We start from the raw sequence: 19,204 nt of genomic DNA, 5'->3' as shown, positions 1-19,204 counted from the left end.
ATTACCTAAAGCCGCTGATGAATACTGGCTACATCTTAAAAGGCAGATCATTTACGTTTTACTTCTTGCAACCAAATGAGATAAATACTGACATAATTTCCCTTTTAAGCCAGGCAGGGCTAGAAGAGCAAGTCGACTATTTTAGGGACTAAAAGGTGAATTGCTGACTTAGTCCTAGACTTATACAATAGGAAACGAGCCTTTGTTTTTCATGGGTAACTCTGGTAACAGTCTGGTTAACTATTACAAACCTGCAGGGCTCCAGTGAAATTAAACATACATTGAAAAAAAAGAGTTATTTACCCTGAGGAGTTATTTATCATCAGCTTGATACATTAAGAACCCACTTCAAGAAGTTACCGGACGAAGTGAGAGAGTGGCATGGACATATATACACTACCAAATGTAAAATAGCTAGCTAGTGGGAAGCAGCCGCATAGCACAGGGAGATCAGCTCGGTGCTTTGCCACCACCTAGAGGGGTGGGATAGGGAGGGTGGGAGGGAGACACAAGAGGGGGGGGATTTGGGGATATATGTATACGTATAGCTGATTCACTTTGTTATACAGCAGAAACTAACACAACATTGTAAAGCAACTATACTCCAATAAAGACGTTAAAAAGAAAAAAAAAAAAAGCGACCGGCAAAAATGCTCAAATCGGTTCCTTGTTGGGCATCTGATGAAACCCGTGACATAAATCAAAAGAGCTTCAAATTATTTTAGGGAGAAAGAGTGAACAAACAAACAAAACCCCTTTTCAGGATAAAATTGAGAGCCCAGATTAAGTGCATCCAATTATTAATTCTAATACGTGACAACTAAAAACCCTAAAGTGTGTGTGTGCTGCTCTCACACTCAGCAGGTGCTCTAGGGGCAGATGACAGAGCAGTGACGGCAGGGGCAGGGGCTGTCTACAGGGGTGCACGGGGGAGTTTTCCGGGGTGATGGAGCTACCCCACATCTTGATTGTGGTAGTGGTTACATAACACACTCATTTGTCGAAACTCTGAGAACTGTACACCTTTTAAAAGGGGTGAGTTTCACTGTACGTAAAGTATATTTTTTTAAAACTGGGGAGGAAACAGAAGGTCAGTGAGAGGAAGAGCTGGAAGTCCTTGGAAGTGGATGGGTCTCCGGCACACATACGAGTCATGACCATTTCACTCACCCCAGCAGTTTCACCCCACTGCCTCCAGGGAGGAGAATTACTATTCCTCAAGCAATCACCCTCACTCTTCCCATTTTCTCAACTACTAGTGTGTCCTCAACCATCGCTCACTTTCTTCCACACTAGCGCCCTGCTCAGGACTCCACGGCGTCTGCTGGCAAAGCCAGCACCCACCTTCCAGTCTCTGCCCTAGCGGTCCGCCATGATTGCACCACTGGCCACCCACTCTGGGCTGGGACCCTCTACTTCCTAGACCGCTGGGACGACCCCATTCAGAATGAGGCATCTCGCAGCTCTTTGCTTCTGGGTTTCTTCTGTCGCTCCTCCCCGGTGTCTTCTCAGCCAGGCTGTCCTCTCTGATTCTGCCTCTGTCTTCATGCTTACCTGTTTGAAAGCCTATCCTTCTGTCTCCCCTTTCATCCATCAAACCATCTTCTCCTTTCAAGTCCTCAATGCTCTCATCCAATCTCTGTCTAGGCTCTTCTCTCATAAATCTCCTCACTCACACGCCTTTGCCCCCTCTGCCTGTCACCTCTCCCACTTTTCTTCACTTGACGTTCCTATTCATCATTCCAGACTCAATGCAAACATCATGTCCAGCAGGAATATTCACCACCTTTCCAGACGAGGCTAAGTCCTTCAAAATTTTTTTTAAAGTATAGTTGATTTACAGTATATTAGTTTCAGGTATACAGCATAGTGATTCAGTATTTTTACAGATTTCACTCCATTAAAAGTTATTACAAGATACTGGCTATAATTTCCTGTGCTGTACAATATATCCTTGTTGCTTATCTATTTCATACAAAATAATTTGTATCTCTTAATCCCCTACTCTGACCCTCCCTGCTTTCCTCTCCCCACTGGTTACCAGTAGTTTGTTTTCTATGGCAGTGAGTCTGGTTTTTTTCTTTTATTTTTTAGATTCCATATATATCATACAGTATTTGTCTTTCTCTGTCTGACCTATTTCATTAAGCATAACATTCTCTAGGTACAAACACATTGCTGCAAATGGCAGAATTTCATCCATTTTTATGGCTGAATAATATTCCATTATATATATGTACCAATTCTTTATCCATTCGTCTGCTTCCATGTCTTGGCTATTGTAAATAGTGCTATTATGAACACTGGGGTGTGGGTATCTTTTCTAATTAGTGTTTTTGTTTTTTCTGGATATACAGCCAGGAGTGCAATTGCTGGATGATATGGTGGTTCTATTTTTTGTTTTTTTAGGAACCTCCATACTGTTCTCCATAGTAGCTGCACCAATTTACATTCCCACCAACAGTGTAGGAGGGCTCCTTTTTATCCACATCCTCGCCAACGTGTGTTATTTGTGGACTTTTAGGTGATGGCCATTCTGACTGGTGTGAGGTGATCTATCATTGTTGTTTTGATTTCTATTTCTCTAATAATTAGTGATGTTGAGCATTTTTTTCATGTGCTGGTTAGCCATCTGTGTATCTTCTTTGGAAAAATGTCTATTCAGGTCTTCTGCCCATTTTTTAATTGGGTTGTTTGGTTTGTAATATTGAGTTGGATAAGCTGTTTAGATGTTTTCATTATTAACCCCTCATCAGTCATATCATTTGCAGATATTTTATCCCATTCGGTAGAACGTCTTTTTGTTTTGTCGATGGTTTCCTTTGCTGTGCAAAAGCTTTTAAGTTTAATTAGGTTCCACTTGATTATATTTGCTTTTATTTCTTTTGCCTCAGGAGACAGATCCAAAAAAAATATTTCTATGACTTACATCAAAGAGTGTTCTGCCTATGTTCTCTTCAATGAATTTTATGGTCTACAGGATTTAGCTCTTTAATCCATTTTGACATTATTTTTGCATATAGTGTGAGGAAATGTTCTAATCTCACTCTTTTACATGTAGCTGTCCAGTTTTCCAAGCACCACTTATTGAAGAGACTGTCTATTCTCCACTGTACATTGCCTCCTTTGTCATAAATTAACTGACCATAAATGTGCGGGTTTACTTCTCAGCTCTTTATTCTGTCCCATTGATCTATATGTCTGTTTTCATGTCAGTACCATGCTGTTTTGATTACTGTAACTTTGTAGCACAGTCTGAAGTCTGAGAGGGTGATACCTCCAGGTTTGTTCTTTATTCTCAAGATTGTTTTGATAATTTTGGTTTTTTTGTGGATCCACAGGAATTTTAAGATTATTTGTTCTAGTTCTATGAAAGACATCATGGGTATTCTGATAAGGACTGCATTTGATGTGTAGATTGCTTTGAGTAGTATGATCATTTTAACAATATTCTTCCAATCCAAGAGCACGGGATATCTTTCCATTTCTTTATATCATCTTCAATGTCCTTCATCAGTGTTTTATAATTTTCAGAGTATAGGTCTTTCACCTCCTGTTTATTCCTAAATGTTTTATTCTTTTAGATGCAATTTTAAACAGGACTGTTATTTTTTAGTCTCTCTTTATGGTAGTTCATTATGAGTCTATGAAAAAGCAACTGATTTCTGTATATTAATCTTGTATCCTGAAACTTTGCTGATTTCATTTATTAATTCTAAGACGTTTTGGTGGGTGTGGGATGGCCACGGCCACTGTGGGCGTTTACTCAAAAGCAGTATCTCGGAAGCATCCCAGATCTCTGAAGATGGTTGCTCCACCACAGCTCACCCCACCAGCCCTTCTTCAAAGGTACCTGCTCTGTGGTGTGGGCTGGCTAGCTTCTGATGGCCTGTCCCCGCCTCACACCGCCCTTCAACGCTGGCTGGGGCTGGCGCCCTCTAATCTGCAGAACCATCCCGTTCCTCTATCAGCTTTGGCATTTCTTTGGCTTCTTCCTAGTTTTCTGCTCCTTTGTGGCTTTATGCCCTTTTTGTATTCCTTCACTATCATTTTCTTGTGGTGTATGAAAGGGGGAGAGATAACATGTGTGTTGAAATTGCCACGTATAACTAGCAGTCCTAAACTCATTTACTCCTAAATATCTGTAATTCGAATGAGCCTGATAATGGGTTTCTGAATCTGAGCTTTCCTACTTATCACCTCCTTAACCTTGGGTTAGTTACATAACCTTTCTTAACCTCAGCATCCCCACCTCACCCACCCCTAAGATATATGTAATACATTTAGCATCATTAATCTGAGACAGACGTTATAGTTGAAGGCAGGCATGTTAATGACAACAACAACAAAAAAAAACTCAATGAAAGACAAAAAGGGAGTGAACATCAAACAAACAGCATCATGGGGCATTTTGATTTTAAGCCCAACAGTCTGATAGTTCAAGACTCATACTACAGGAGATTCATACTTTTCATCTCAAAAGCTGATCTGTAATCAGAGGTTACATCGCATTCAGGGTAGTCTTTTAAAGAAAGTAGTGGCATATATAATATTTTACTGAATAATTTCTACCAGTAACGAATTTCTTTTTAAATGAGGGGAACCCAAAATATGTATATTATTACCCTATCCACCGAAGATGGCAGGCAAATTAGTGAGAAAAACAATTTTTTCCTTAGTGTCTACCTCTCCAAGCCATGACCCACACTTGTTTTTAATTTTCCTCTCTCTCACACAGACACACAGTTTCTGAACGCAAGGAGAGAAGACATTTCCGCTACGTACAAACCATCACACCTTTGGACTTGCCAGTTCTAAGGCCCCGTAGCTATTTTCTAAGGGATCGCTCCGTGCTTTCAGTCTCACCGAGAGGTACAGCAGGTTACCTGGACGTGTTTCTAAAGAAACCACAGTCTTCGGCTGCGCACTGTAACATTCTGTCTAGCTTTCATACGGGACGTTCCGCACACGGTGGAGATGAGAGCAGGGAAGGTGCTCCCTGTGGTCTCCAGGAGCGAGCCAAGGGGACCCTCTCAAATGACACCTGGTCCCCCCCAGGACAGCTCAGGCTGTTCATCTGCATCACAAGAGCCTTCCCCTCTGTGGGCACAGGACATTGAGCCCCTCACCCACGTGAGCCCATCCTTATCCCAAGCCCTGGATTTCCATAAAGTTGCTTCAAGGGGGAATCAAATAAAATCCTTCCTTGGCAGAATGGAAGCTGTGAAAAGACTGGAAAAGCTGAATGAAAATCTACATATCATGCAAATACAACAGGGCCAGATTTTTTTAAAAAAATTGGTTAACAAGATTTCAGCGTAGGAAATGAGATTCAGTGTGTCTCTGTGGTGCACTTTGGCTGCTCAGTAAAGAAAAGAAAAAATTCTAACTCAGAGGAGTTTTAAAAAAAAAAGGGGTATGTTGAACCTTAGCCCAAAGGCTGTTTCCAGGTACTGTGGTATCTTGGAAGGGAGAGGTATTGGGTCCGTCACTCATGGAATGAACAGGTGAGGATCACAATTCTACACGCCTCCCGAGGCCAGTATGTAAAAGAGAAGCCCCGTGGCTCTGCCTCACGTGATTTCAGAGGTGTCAGCACCATATGGGCCACGGCGCCATCAGCAAGTCCACAAGAGCCACCAGCAGCTGCGGACTATGCCCCATCGCCCTGCATTGGTTAGTACTCACAGCAGAAGCTTTCCTTTAACGGTTCTTTGTTCTTTCAATAGCCAGTTGATCATTTAATTGTCAGCTCACTGCCTATCTGGGTTAAACCCATGGCTGCAGGTGGCTGCTGTCTAAGATCCGACCTATGATGTATCTTTTGTCATTTTCTCCTCCAAACAACTGTTAACTCACCTCCCCCATTCCAGGAGTTATAAAGACGTGAACAGGGAATGATGAATACATAAATGGACAAATGAAAAAAAAAAAAAAACAGGACATGCTTTTGCAGATAATAACATTAAGAGTCATTAGAGAACCTCAAGGAATCTCAAACTCCCTGCTAATGTTTCGTGGATCAAATTACCTAATTTGATGGGGAAAATGAGGCATTTTGGCTATGTGAATTCTCCTTTGACCAAAATTTAACCAAAGCATTAGCTAAGCTTGAAAAACCTGAGGTATTACAGTGAAAATAACATTATTAAACATACCTCACGTAAATTAACTCATTCATCTCCCTACCTATGAGCAGGTATCCCCATTTTACAGATGGTAATACTGAAGCTGAGAAGTGAATGATGTGCTCAAGGTCACAAGCCCCTGTGACAGAGTCAGGATGCAAACCTTGGCAGTCTGGCTTCAGAGCTCTCTCATGTAAAGCAACTCAAGGGTGATGAGGTTACCGTGAAGATTTAAATTATAAAAATCGACTCATGCACAGTAAAATGAACACAACTTGAAGATGAGACAACAAATCTGTCCTGAACATAAGGACGGTATCTTGGAAGATGCAATTTTAAGAAAACCTTGAATAAAAAGTGCAAGTCTGGGGACTTCCCTGTTGGCGCCGTGCTTAAGAATCTGCCTGCCAATGCAGGGGACACGGGTTTGAGCCCTGGCCCGGGAAGATCCCACATGCTGCAGAGCAACTAAGCCCGTGCACCACAACTACCGAACTTGCGCTCTAGAGCCACCCACGTGCCACAACCACTGAAGCCCGCGCGCCTAGAGCCCGTGCTCCGCAACAAGAGAAGCCACCACAATGAGAAGCCCGTGCACCACAGCGAGTGGCCCTTGCTCACCGCAACTAGAGAAAAGCCCGCACGCAGCAACGGAGACCCAACGCAGCCAAAAACAAAAATAAATAAATACATGAATGAATGAATGAATGAATGAATTTTTTAAAAAGTGCAAATCTGGAGAAGTAAGGCAGCTATCAAAGGCTTGCCTTTGATAATGCATAATTTTCAGTGTCATTGGCTACAAGAATGGGAAGGAGAAAGAAAACTCTACGAGAGCAAAGAAAGGGTTCACTGCATAAAAGCCGAGTGGCCCAGATCATTACTGAGCAGAGTTGCCCAGCTTTCCTTTTATTTCTTAAGTGGGACAAAGAGCGAAATAAATTTTGGATCTGAACAAATGCAAGGTAGGTGGGTTTTAGTAAGTTCTAGGGGCTCTGAGACCTTATCTTCCAGAGACCTTGACTTCCAGCTTTACTGCACCAGTGTTACCCAACGCCAAGTTCGTGTGCTCAACGCTCAGTGAGGCATAACAAACCCAAACGTCGGAGTTTGGAGCAGAGAAAGGTTTATTGCAGGACCATGCAAGGTCCTCCCCAAAAGCCCCAAACTCCTTGAAGGGCTTAGCACTTTTAAAGGCAAGCTGAGGGAGGAGCGTGGTTAGTTGTTGCAAACTTCTTGGGGTCAGAATCCTTTGTTCTTGCCGCTGTCCAGGTAGGTCAGGTCACCATGTTCCGGTAAACCTCCAAGAAGACAAATGTTATTCTCTGTTCTGCAACTTTTTATCTCTATACGAATGGGAAAGTGCTATACCTTTAAAGGTCAGAGCCTTGAGAACGGGCTCTCCTGTATATTTCAGGCTACAGGCAACATTCTTAACTTGTAGCAAAAGCAATAAAATACAAAGGCTAAAGTCAAAGAAACAGATCTAATACGGAGACAGATTTGTTCTTCCTTATTACACCAGCAGCAAAATGCAAGGAAGTTTTCCCAGTGAACTGCCGCATGGGTCAAACTATACAGAAATATTAGAGTATTAATACCTCTTCCTAGAGAAATACGAGAGCATCAGTTCCTTCTCAATAACTGACTGAGAACACATCTGAGGACAAAGGATGAATAGGATGAACTAGCACGCAGTCCTAAAATGCTGCAGGGGGTGGGAACTGTGACCTCCCAGCACAGCATACATGTTTCCCAGCCCCCCCCACCCTCTGCCCCCTCAGCCACATGGAACCTACGTGACCGTAACCCACAGGCTGAATCCCGTGTGCAGCTGGGTGATTCCTCCCTGCTAAGAGCCCCCCTGGACCTCAACAGGAGTTCTGTTTGTGGAGGTACTGGCCAGGCGCTAAGGTTAAGAACTGAGTTGATTGTGTCCGCTAAAGGAAGAATTTGCATCCCAGAATAGTACTATTGTTAGGTGGTACTCAGTTCCCCCATATGAATTTAATAGTGTCCAATTCGCTATTAATTTTCTTCAGTGACTGTATAAAACCAGAAGGACAAAAAAAAAAGAAGCCACCAGGCATGAAATTCAAAGCAAATGCAGCCATGCGTCACTCAGCAATGGGGTTCATTTGATATGTAAAAGTATCCTCCTGCCCACAACTGCCACATTAGTGAAACTTAAGTGAATGTGTTTGGAATGGAGTGGCAGACTTCACCAGACACCTTTCCCCCGGGGCCCACCCTGCCATATGGTTCTCTCTACTATTTTCTCTCTTCATCTTTTTAACCATTAAAATAAAGTCCTGCCCTTTAAATGCTGCACCGGTGGTGGGGACACTAGTTTCTTTTTAGAGAGACATCTCATACATTTAGCTAAGAACTCCTGGGAGGACAAGGACATATACTATGGAACAGGCACTGTTCTAAGCCCTTTACAGGAGATATTTTTATATTTTTATTATGATCCCATTTTTAGATGATTAACTGAGGCACAAAGAAAGAAGTGGTCCAAAACTGACTTGGGATGTAAACCCAAGAGTCTGATTTCAGAACAGTCTATGCTCATTACATCAAGATATGCTGTCCTGCCTGCCAGTCACAGGTCTCCAACTACAATGAGAATGGACAGACACCGCTGCCCATTGGCAAAAAGGGGCAAGAGGGTTATTATACATATTCTAGAAGAGTCCTTTGTTTTTATTTGTTCATTTAGCAGATGTCTGTACGAATAATACGCTTCAGTTAAAATATTACGGACAAAGATTACCATTGGAGAAAAGGATACATTTACATAGAGCTGGATAACAGTAGTTAAAAAAATTAGTGAACTTAAAGATTTTTACAGAAAAGAGGCCCTGGAGAGAATGCCTGGAGGTGCTCCATATCCAGCAGCCAGGGCTGGGCCAGACACAGGAAGGGCCTTCAAGGCTTAAGGGCTGGCATCTTGGGGTGTAATAAGGGAACAACAAATCTGACTCCATACTGGATGTTTCTTTTTTTTTTTTTAATTTTATTTATTTATTTATTTATTTATGGCTGTGTTGGTTCTTCGTTTCTGTGCGAGGGCTTTCTCCAGTTGGGGCAAGTGGGGACCACTCTTCATCGCGGTGCGCGGGCCTCTCATTATCGCAGCCTCTCTTGCTGCGGAGCACAGGCTCCAGACGCGCAGGCTCAGTAATTGTGGCTCACGGGCCCAGTTGCTCCGCGGCATGTGGGATCCCCCCAGACCAGGGCTCGAAACCGTGTCCCCTGCATTGGCAGGCAGATTCTCAACCACTGCGCCACCAGGGAAGCCCTGGATGTTTCTTTTACTTTCACCTTTGTGTTAATACTCTAACATTTCTGTATAGTTTGACCTATGTGGCAGTTAATTGGGAAAACTTCCTTGCATTTTGCTACTGGTGTAATAGGGAAGAACAAATCTGCCTCCATATTAGATCTGTTTCTTTGACTTCAGCCTTTGTATTTTATTGCTTTTGCTACAAGTTAAGAATGTTGCCCGTAGCCTGAAATATACAGGAGAGCCCATTCTCAAGGCTCTGACCTTTAAGGGTCTAACACTTTTCTACTCATAGAGATAAAAAGTTGCAGAACAGAGAATAATATTTGTCTTGCTGGAGATTTACGGGAACATGGTGACCTGACCTATGTGGATAGCTGCAAGAACAAAGGATTCCGAGACCAAGAAGTCTGCAACAACCAGCCACACCCCTTCCCCTTCCGGTATAAAAGAAGCCTCAATTCTAACTCAAGTTAAGATGGTTCTTTGGGACACTAGTCCCCCTTCTTCTCAGTCTGCTGGCTTTCCAAATAAAGTGGCTATTCCTTGCCCCAACAAGTTGTTTCTTGATTTATTGGCTTGTCATGTGGTGAGTTGTCTGACCTTGGACTCAGTAATGGGGGCAGAAATGGACCTTGGAAAGGCCAGTCTTACACCCTACATTGTGGTATGGATATGGCTTCTGGTGGACACCCGGTCTGCTCAGAAGCAGCTAAACACTCTTTTCTGGAAAATTCCAACCTTTTCAAAAAGAATTCCAATCTGCCCACACCTAAGAAGTCTTGTAAAGCTACAATGGGAAGGGGAAATCAAAGAAGTTCTCTGTCTTATTCATGGGCACATGACGGAACTATAAACACTAGGGCCCCTAAGCACCAGGCAGTGGGGAGAGAAGAGGGCAAACTAAGACTCTCTTTCATACACGCTACAGAGTCTGCCCCATAAAACCAATTCAGCTCTTTACAAAGGATTTCTACTAGATACGTACTTCTTCTGTTGTACTTGTCACAGAAAATCCCAAGAAAAAATGAGCTGGGCACAAAGGCCTCCTTCAGAGAATGCAGTGAAGATTTGGGAACCAGAGTGCCAAGGACATCCCAAACAGCCCCTCACAGCCACCTCACCTTAACCTGCAGATTTCAGGGGAAATTCAAAGAGAATGTCTTTGTGCATTCCAATACAGATAGCAGAAAGAGTAAATTCTAGGGCTTCCCTGGTGGCACAGTGGTTAAGAATCCGCCTGCCAATGCAGGGGACATGGGTTCGAGCCCTTGTCTGGGAAGATTCCCACATGCCGCGGAGCAACTAAGCCCACGCGCCACAACTACTGAGCCTGCGCTCTAGGGCCCACGAGCCACAACTACTGAGCCCATATACCACAACTACTGAAGCCCGCATGCCTAGAGCCCACGCTCTGCAACATGAGAAGCCACTGCATTGAGAAGCCCGCACACCACAACGAAGTGTGGCCCCCGCTCACCGCAACTAGAGAAAGCCCGAGAGCAGCAACAAAGACCCAACGCAACCAAAAAAAAAAACAAAAAACACTAAATCTAGCTTATTAAAAAAAAAAGAGTAAATTCTAAAGCTTAACAATTTCCCTGCCCCTCAAGGTAAGTTTGAGAATGATACTCATGGCAAGTGTGTACAGAAAGGGCCCTGGAGGTTTGCTACTTTTAAGAACTGTATCAAATTTTTTCTTTCTTCTTATTTTAAAGATTCTCATTTTAAATATATCATGAGAATTTATAACTTACATTTAAAAAAAATGAAGTAAATGATTTTTAAATTGTTTTTGATTTAAAGAAAAGCTGCAAAGATATCAGAGAGTTCTCTTATACCCCTCACCCAGTTTCCTAGCTGTTACCAGCTTACATACTTTGGTATATTTGTTCAATTAATGCACCAATATTGGTATATTATTATTAACTGAAGTCCATAGTGTACTCAGATTTGTTTAGTTTTTACCTAGTGTCCTTTTTCTGTTTGAGGATCCCATCCAGGACACCACATGACATTGTCATAGTGTCTCTTTAGGATCCTCTAGGCTGTGACAGTTTCTCAGACTTCCCCTTTTTTGATGACCGTGGCAGTTTTGAGGAGTACGGGGCAGGGATTTTGTAGAATGTGCCTCAGTTGGGATGTGTCTAATGTTTTTCCCTAAACAGACTGAGGTTATGTTTTTGGAGAGGAAGACCACAGAAATGCCGTTCCCATCACATCAGGGGTACAAACCATCCACATGATTTGCCCCTGTTGAGGCCAACCTGGATCACCTGGCTGGGGCAATGTTTGCCAGGCTTCTCCCGTCTTCCCACAGTCCATCCTTCGGAGGTGAGTCACTAAGCACAGCCCACGTTCACGTGGAGAAGGGGAAGGCCATGACTTAAATTTCTACAATTTTTCAAGGTTTATGAAATTTAAACATTTTTTATAGCAATTTGCTTTTCAAGTAAAGATCTGTGGTTAAAATGAACGTTCATTAATATATTTGACATGAGCAGTGTTGCAGGTGGAGGAGATATAGGTCTCTGTATCACTATGTTTCTGTCAAGTTGAAAGATTTTTCTTTGAAGTAAAGCAAATACAGTCATTAACTCTTCTGCCCAGATCACGGTTGGCAAATACCTGGCATCTCCCCACGCGCCCGCGGCAGATGATGATCATTGCTAATGGCTCTGAGAGTGCTAATGCAGCTGTGTACGCAATGACAGAAGTACCAATGAAGGAAGCATGAGCACCCAAAGCAGCCCCACAGCCCTGGCAAGAGAAGCCTCCACTTACATCCATTTATCTGCATCAGGAAAAGCCCAGCAGGATAACGATGAAACTATTCATGGGAATTGTCTCTTTCTTATGGATTGGAGGGGTTTTCTTTCTCTTTCTTTTGCTTCCCTACCTTTCCTTATTTTCCCATAATGATCATATAGTATTTATACGCCATTTAAAAATTCTAAACCAAAAAAAAAAAAAACAGATAAATATTGTCCATCTTAGGATTCCCTCCACCCCCCACGTCCACAGGAACATACATAATGCTCCCAAAGGCTCAGACACGATTTCAGCCACTTTTCACTTCACTCCTGCGTTATCAAAGGGGCGCAGCTTTATCCTTCTCTCTGGTTTGACCTCCGTTTACCCCAAAGTGACTTACTTCGTCTTCTGGAGCCGTTCTTGTGTGCGTGACCTGAAGCAAGGCACTGGACAGCTTTAGAACTCCTGAGCAACTCTCAGGGACACTATTGCCTAAAAAGTGCAAGACACACAGAAACCCACAGCATCCCTCCGCTGGCTGCGTGGCTCCGGCCCCAGTCACGCTCCGGACAGTCAGTTGCTGGCCAGCGGCTCTGAGTGGCTCTAAGGCCCAGGAGGTCTGCTGTGCTGCAAGGGAAGCTAAAGGCAATTCAAACCAAGACCACAGGTGGAATCCCCATCTAGGGGGCCCCAGCTCCCAGGAGGGAGCCGCAGTTTCACTCGAGTTCCATGAGGGACAGAGCGGCCTGGCACACAGCACCAGGGTCATCGCCAGCGAAAGGAAGGGACGTTCGAGAGCATTCACTAAGCCTGCTACAATCCGGCTCTTTCAAAAAGCCGTTTCACTGAAGGCTACAGAGGGATTTGCCCGGACAAGCAATGCTGCGCACAGGGCACCGTGGCAGGCCACTCCCCTGCATAAATCCTTCTGCAAAGTTATTCAGAGCCGTTCAAAGACTATGTGTCATAGGACTACACCTCGACATAAGGACGGCCATTTCACGTCAACTGCCCAATGAAGAGTCAACCAGTGTGATGAATTGGGCGATTGGGATTGACATGGATACACTGATGTGTATAAAACTGATGACTAATAAGAACCTGTTGTATAAAAATGTAAATAAAATAAAATTTAAAAATTAAAAAAAAAAAAAGGAGTCAACCACCTTATTAAAGCTGAAAAGTTTTACCTATGACAATTGATACAGGGCATCGTCACTTGAAAGAAGGGAAAGAGAGAAAGAGAGATTCAGAGAGCTGGGTCTTTTAAACCTTTCCCAGCGACTGAGAGCCATGTCATTCTTTTGAAAATGAAGTTTCATACAGAACAATGAAGAATGGAGGAAAAGAAAAGGCGTTCTGGAAAGTATCAAAAGATTCCTTGAAAGCCTGCTTCCAAAGAGAACAACTGAGTGAAGGGAAAAGAGAAAAAGGGAAAGAAAAAGTCTGCAAAAATGCTCTATCTGTGCCAGTCTGCCCAGGGCCTCTGTTTTTAAACACAATGCTGTTCCTGCAACTTGTGATGTGTTGGCAGATATCAACTCCAGCGGTTGAAGCTGGTGTGAAAAATGGGGGGAAATCATTAATTTAATCATTTCACTTTATCTGGCAGACACATGCTTTTAATTGTGATCCTTGGGAAAAAGCTGGGCTCCAGTCCCACACGTAGGAGGCCTTGGCCACCTGGCCGCTGGTAATCCGGGCTGCTGTCCCCGCCTTTAGTCCTTAATGGCTCTACGGAGAGACCAGCAAGGGCCGCAGCAGCTGCTATTGTAGCCAATTGCATTTTGAAGTCACACAGGCCCACAGGGGAAGCGCTAAATATAGGAGGAAGCAGGCACAGTCCAGGGCTGTGGGGAGAGAGCGCGGAGTGGCAGGGCTGGGCTGGGGTCTGATTCTGTCTCCTCCCGCTCTGTTCTGGCCCCGGGTCCCATTAGCCGTACAACAGTCACCGTGCCCAGCACAGAACTGCAGCACGCACAAGACAAAGGACCTCGGGGACGGCTGTCCCGCACCTTCATTGTGCAGGCTTAGCGCAGGAGTCTAGAATTTGGCTGTCTGCCTCATTCACAGACCCAGACTGAGCCCAGCACCCCGGAGCTGTCAAACCACACGTCTACACCCACTTACAACTCACCGCAGGGCATCTACTCTCAGATTTTTCTTATTTACGTTTTATTGCACATTCAAATCTACCAAGTTTGATGATGTCATTTCTAAAGCCCTGGAAAATCCTCAGCAGCGAATCAGGAAAAGTGGAGGAAATAAACCACTCACAGACAACTCTTTACAATTATCAGGAAGTGACAGAGTTCAAGAGAAAAACTACAAAAACCCGTCAAGAGAATTAAGAGAATCTAGCAACCTAAAATTATCTCATGGAACAGACCTTAAGGACATTAAATGGATCAGATGGTGGCAACCCCGCCTGGGTCCAGAAGACATCAGTTCTTTTTTCCATATACACTGTGTAGACTTAATACACTAAGATATGCAAAGGAGTACAACAAATGAGATGTTGGCACCAAGTATTTGCATAAATACGCATGTATACAGATACATACACATATACAGTTTTTACACTCTGATATTTTACAGGGTGAATCGCAAACCACTTACACAACTCAGTTAGCCAGAATGACTCATCGCCTAAGGATTTCAGGGCATAACAATTCCAATAGATTATTTTATCGCTAGCATTGACAGCCATGGCTTCATCGATTAAAAAATGTCTCAAGCAGGAAGCCTATTTCTCCATGGTCTCCCTTTCCAAAAATAACTAAGTTCCACCTCGAGAGCATGTGTGAGCAGAGGTTTATAATCCTCTGCCCCTGGATGAACAGTCCTGAGGGCCGTGAGTTATTTCCGGCACAGATTAAAAAGAAGACCCAAGATTCTGTGCATTCATTGGCTGTAAGGCAGTAATATCACCGTGGTGACACTGACGCCCACCAGGAGCCACGGCTGAGACGGGAGTGTTGGGGACACAGCCAGGGAATCAAGATGTTGACAAAGTTATTTCAGTCCCGTCATGTCATCCGTACAAGACCAGAAAGACAACTCAAACCATATGACCAGTCGCAATTCAAATGCCTGCTTATTTAGCTATGTTGCTTATCAACATTATATTCATTCCATTGATTTATATGATTTCATAATATTATGCTTATGGATGACTGGTTAAATCTGGATTGATGCAAAAGGGTTGGGGGGAAATTATTAATTTAATAATTGCACTTGGTCCAGCTTGTCGTCCAAGGGGAAGAAGCACGAAGAAGGCTCCAGGGACTGAAGTGGGTGGAGTGACCTCCTGAGGTTACAGCTACACCCCGACCAACCCCAAAAACAAACAGCTGGAGTCAAAGATGGCAGGCAAGCATTCTGAAGATAGAAACCAATACTAAATAAATTCAACGTACAGTCAGCTGGCGTTTATCCACACCAGAAGGCACAGGAGGAGAAGAGGCCCCCCCAAGGCTGACTGGACCACCTCAGGAGGAGAAGAGGCCCCCCAAGGCTGACTGGACCACCTCTGCCTCCTTCGTGCTCTAAGAGGTGACCCCCGGGAATGGAGGGGGGTGGCAGGTGAAACTGCAAACAGAAAACTAAGCCCCGAAGAGTATGCTGTGCTAGAAGGAAGGGGCCACGGAAGCAAGTCACACCCACTAAGAAGGCAGGGCGACAGTCCCCGGGTGTTCTATTTGGCGTGTGTTACTGACGTGTGCGTGGAACACGTTTCTCTGTAGGCCTGTGAGACAGAGTGGATTCTCACGTCCCTGGAATAACTAACGACATGTTGAAAGGCTGAGGATTCAACGACATGACTTCTGAGGGATGCGTCCTTCAAGGCTAAACATGCAAATAGAAGTAAACATCATTTATTTTACACGTACTTGAAGAATTTCTGAAATAACAATACCAAGGAAATATTTGTATCTGAACCTTTCAGCCTATGTGTAAAACTGCAAGAAGACTAAATGTGTCTATCCTACTAATTTATACATTCATACATTCTTTCAACAAAGGTTTACTTAACACTTCCACGATGTACAACAAGGCAGAAGGAGCTGTGAAGACATAAAATTAAAAAGAGAAAGCAAAGGTGTAGGAGAAAAGTACAGAAAAAACTAGAGGGGAAAGAACCAGAACTATCCAGTGTACACAGTGTAAGAGATTATTCAGAGGAATGAAAGAGCAATGGAGTTCATCCGCGAAGACTTCCTAAAAGGGGTCTGACGTTTGTGACGCTCACGCGTTGGCAGAGAGAAGGAAAGAGCAGACGTTTCCCCATCAGGGACTAGGGATCATCAAAGGCAGGGAACTGGGGATTTCTAAAGAAGGGATCTGGGACATCCCTGGCGGTCCCAGAGGCTAGGACTCCTCGCTTCCACTGCAGGGGGCACGGGGTTCCATCCCTGGTTGGGGAACTAAGATCCTGCAGGCTGCATGGAGTGGCCCAAAAAATTAAAAAAATAAAAAAGAAAGAAAGAAGGGATCAGTCCGGCAGCAATGGAGGCTCTGTGACACAGAACAAGCTCAGACCCGGTGGACAACGGCCTCGGACGTGCTCCGACCCAAAGCCGCACATATCACACGGGGCCCCTTACCTTTGCCGTAGAAGAACCTGCGGTAGTAATAGGCCCCCAGGTCGATGTGCTCGATGACGTAGCGCCTGACCTTCTCCCTGTGGATTGGCTGATTCTCCCTGGGCACCTCCAGGACCGAGACGCCCGCGTTGGTGCAGTGCGAGCTGAGTGAGGACTCGAAGGAGGAACTTTCCCCGCAACTGAAGGAGGACGAGTTGGCCCTGGACAGCGCGATCCTCCTGTCGCCCTCCCCGCCTGTCTCATTCCGAAAGTAGGGACAGCTGAGGACCAGGTCGTTGCTCTTCCCGTCACCGTCGTCGGTGTCCAGGTTCTCTTTGGAGTTGAGGTCCTCTTTGCTCCCCAGCGGGGAGTCACAGCTGCCCGTCGGGCCCGCTGGCGTCGGGGTCTGGGATGCCGCCGAAGCCCCGGTGGTGATGTTCTTCCTCTTCCCCACGTTCGCCCTCGTGGCCATGGCTTCGTTGATATTAAACAAGATGCTCTGGACATCGTAATGTGCAAAACAGCGCTGGCAGTTCCAAGGGCGGACGCCCCTCTCCAGACGCCCGTCCTCCAGCTCGGAGGTGAACTTGAACGTCTCGTGCTCACTTTTCACGGTCCGCAGCTTGCGGAAGAGGGACGTTTCCATGGACTCTGCCTTCAGCCTCCGTTGGAAAGGCCTGTCCCTGTCTCTCCCCAGGAGGAGGGCACTGTCCATATAGTCTAATCCTGAGATGCGCACGAATTCGCCTCTAGAAATCTGTGCTGCGGCGTGAAGGCTGGGGGAGATTGCAGGGTCGCAGGGGAAAAACTCGGAGAACCCGAACGGGGCCATCGCCTTGTGGCCGTAGTTCTCTAGCCGGTACCCTCGGAGCATAGCAAAGAAGTTCTCCCCCGACAAGCCCTGCCGGTCGATGGAAGACGTGCTCCCGTACTCCCGGTGCAGGGCGGCCCCGGTGTTGGGGTTCACTGCATTTTGGTCTAAGACGTCTTCCGCGTCGATGTCGCTGATGGTGACATCACTATTGCTCCTCTGTCTTATGGGGTGCAGTCCTCTTTGCGGAGAGTGAACGAAGATGTCTCCGATGGTATACTTCGCCTCCACGAAGTCTAGGTCGAGCGGCTCCTCTTGCTGGCCGTCGCTCTGGTTGTTTTGCCCGTTATGCATGATGGACGTGACACTCTCGTAGCTGGTCTGGGACCGGCTTTCCCACAGGGCCTTGCAGGTCAGCTCCTTGGGGCAGTCCTTTTTAGGAGGCCACTCAGACACCCTTGCTCTGACACCCATCTTGGGCACGGCCGGGGTACCATTAGCCAGACCGCTGTTCTCACTGGAAGTGGAAGCATTTAAGGAAGTGGTGGGTCCCATGTTGCCGTTGACGGCTTTAAATTTTCGAGCAAAATAATCATCGGACTGCATGATTCTGGGAGGACCCTTGAACTTCGAAGAGGCTCTGCCAACCTTGTGCTGCTCTTCTTGTGACTGCCTGGGGTCACTCATGTCTACCGATGACGCAGGAAGCTCCAAGTCTCGCCAGAAAGACTGATGTAAATCTAATTACATTGTTATTTCCAAAGGCTTCTTCTATAGTTGTATTTTTTCTTGGTAACCAGGAGCAAACATCCTCAGAGTATGGTTTTTCCAAAACCAACTTGCTTCTCGGTTGCTGTAATAATTTTGAACACCTCTGTCCTTTTCAAAAGCATCCCTTAAGACATCTGGCCAGTTCCTTTACCTGAATTAAAAAACAGAAAATAGCCATTAACGATCACTGTAGCTCCAGTTCAATACATTCTCCACGTGGTTTCTTATCTGCCCTTCTCTCCAATTCCCCGTAACCTGTCGTGAAGTTTCATGGTTCCGCAGCGCTGTTCACACTCTCCTTCTCTCCGGAACTCTCTGCCTACTCACTCTACCTGGCTGCTTAAAATTTACACCACACAATCAAGCAGTACCCGCCCACACTCAGCCCACATCGGAGCAAGGACGGCGTCCTCTATGTTTCCATGGCATCTGCACCTACACCAATCATAGCAGTTTCCCTTATACTCTAACTGCTGCTGTACTTATCAGTCTCCTCCACTAGCTACCTGTAAGCTCCTCTAAGCCAGGAGCTATGCCCTTCATCTCGGTATCAACATTATCTATTGATGTAACCTGGCTTAAATCAGGTAATCAAGCAACATTTCAATTAGTTATAAGAGTAACACAATGGTCATGGAATTGTTTGAGTATTCTTAAACTTTCTTTCGAACCAGTTAAACTCAAAATGTCCAGCAGCACAAAGGTCAATACCAGGCACTAACAATGAGTTTTCAGAATGCTCTCTTGCAAGCAAATAAGAACTCACAGAGATCCCCTGACAGTGAGAAGGAGTCTTCAAGAATCTGGTGTCTGAACAAGTACAACTTTCTAGTTCATTACACCACTAGCAAGTTGATAAATGTGC

The 19,204-nt window shown here is 44.9% G+C and overlaps 1 protein-coding gene across 7 annotated transcripts in view; it reads right to left on the bottom strand.

Annotated features, from left to right (window-relative positions):
- Positions 1-19,204, bottom strand: part of SIPA1L2 (signal induced proliferation associated 1 like 2) — a 218,573-nt gene that overhangs the window by 89,981 nt on the left and 109,388 nt on the right. For all 7 annotated transcript variants that reach the window (XM_082407559.1, XM_082407558.1, XM_082407564.1 and 4 more), the window contains one exon: positions 16,779-18,490. In XM_082407559.1, coding sequence (XP_082263685.1) covers positions 16,779-18,255 — 1,477 coding nt within the window. In that variant the 5' untranslated portion in view covers positions 18,256-18,490. The remainder of the gene's footprint in view (positions 1-16,778; positions 18,491-19,204) is intronic.

The sequence above is a fragment of the Balaenoptera borealis genome, assembly GCF_965194805.1.
Source record: "Balaenoptera borealis genome assembly, chromosome: 10".
NCBI classification, from domain to species: Eukaryota; Metazoa; Chordata; class Mammalia; order Artiodactyla; family Balaenopteridae; genus Balaenoptera; species Balaenoptera borealis.
Note: the sequence above shows the minus strand (reverse complement) of the source record. Positions and strands in the feature narration are given on the sequence as shown.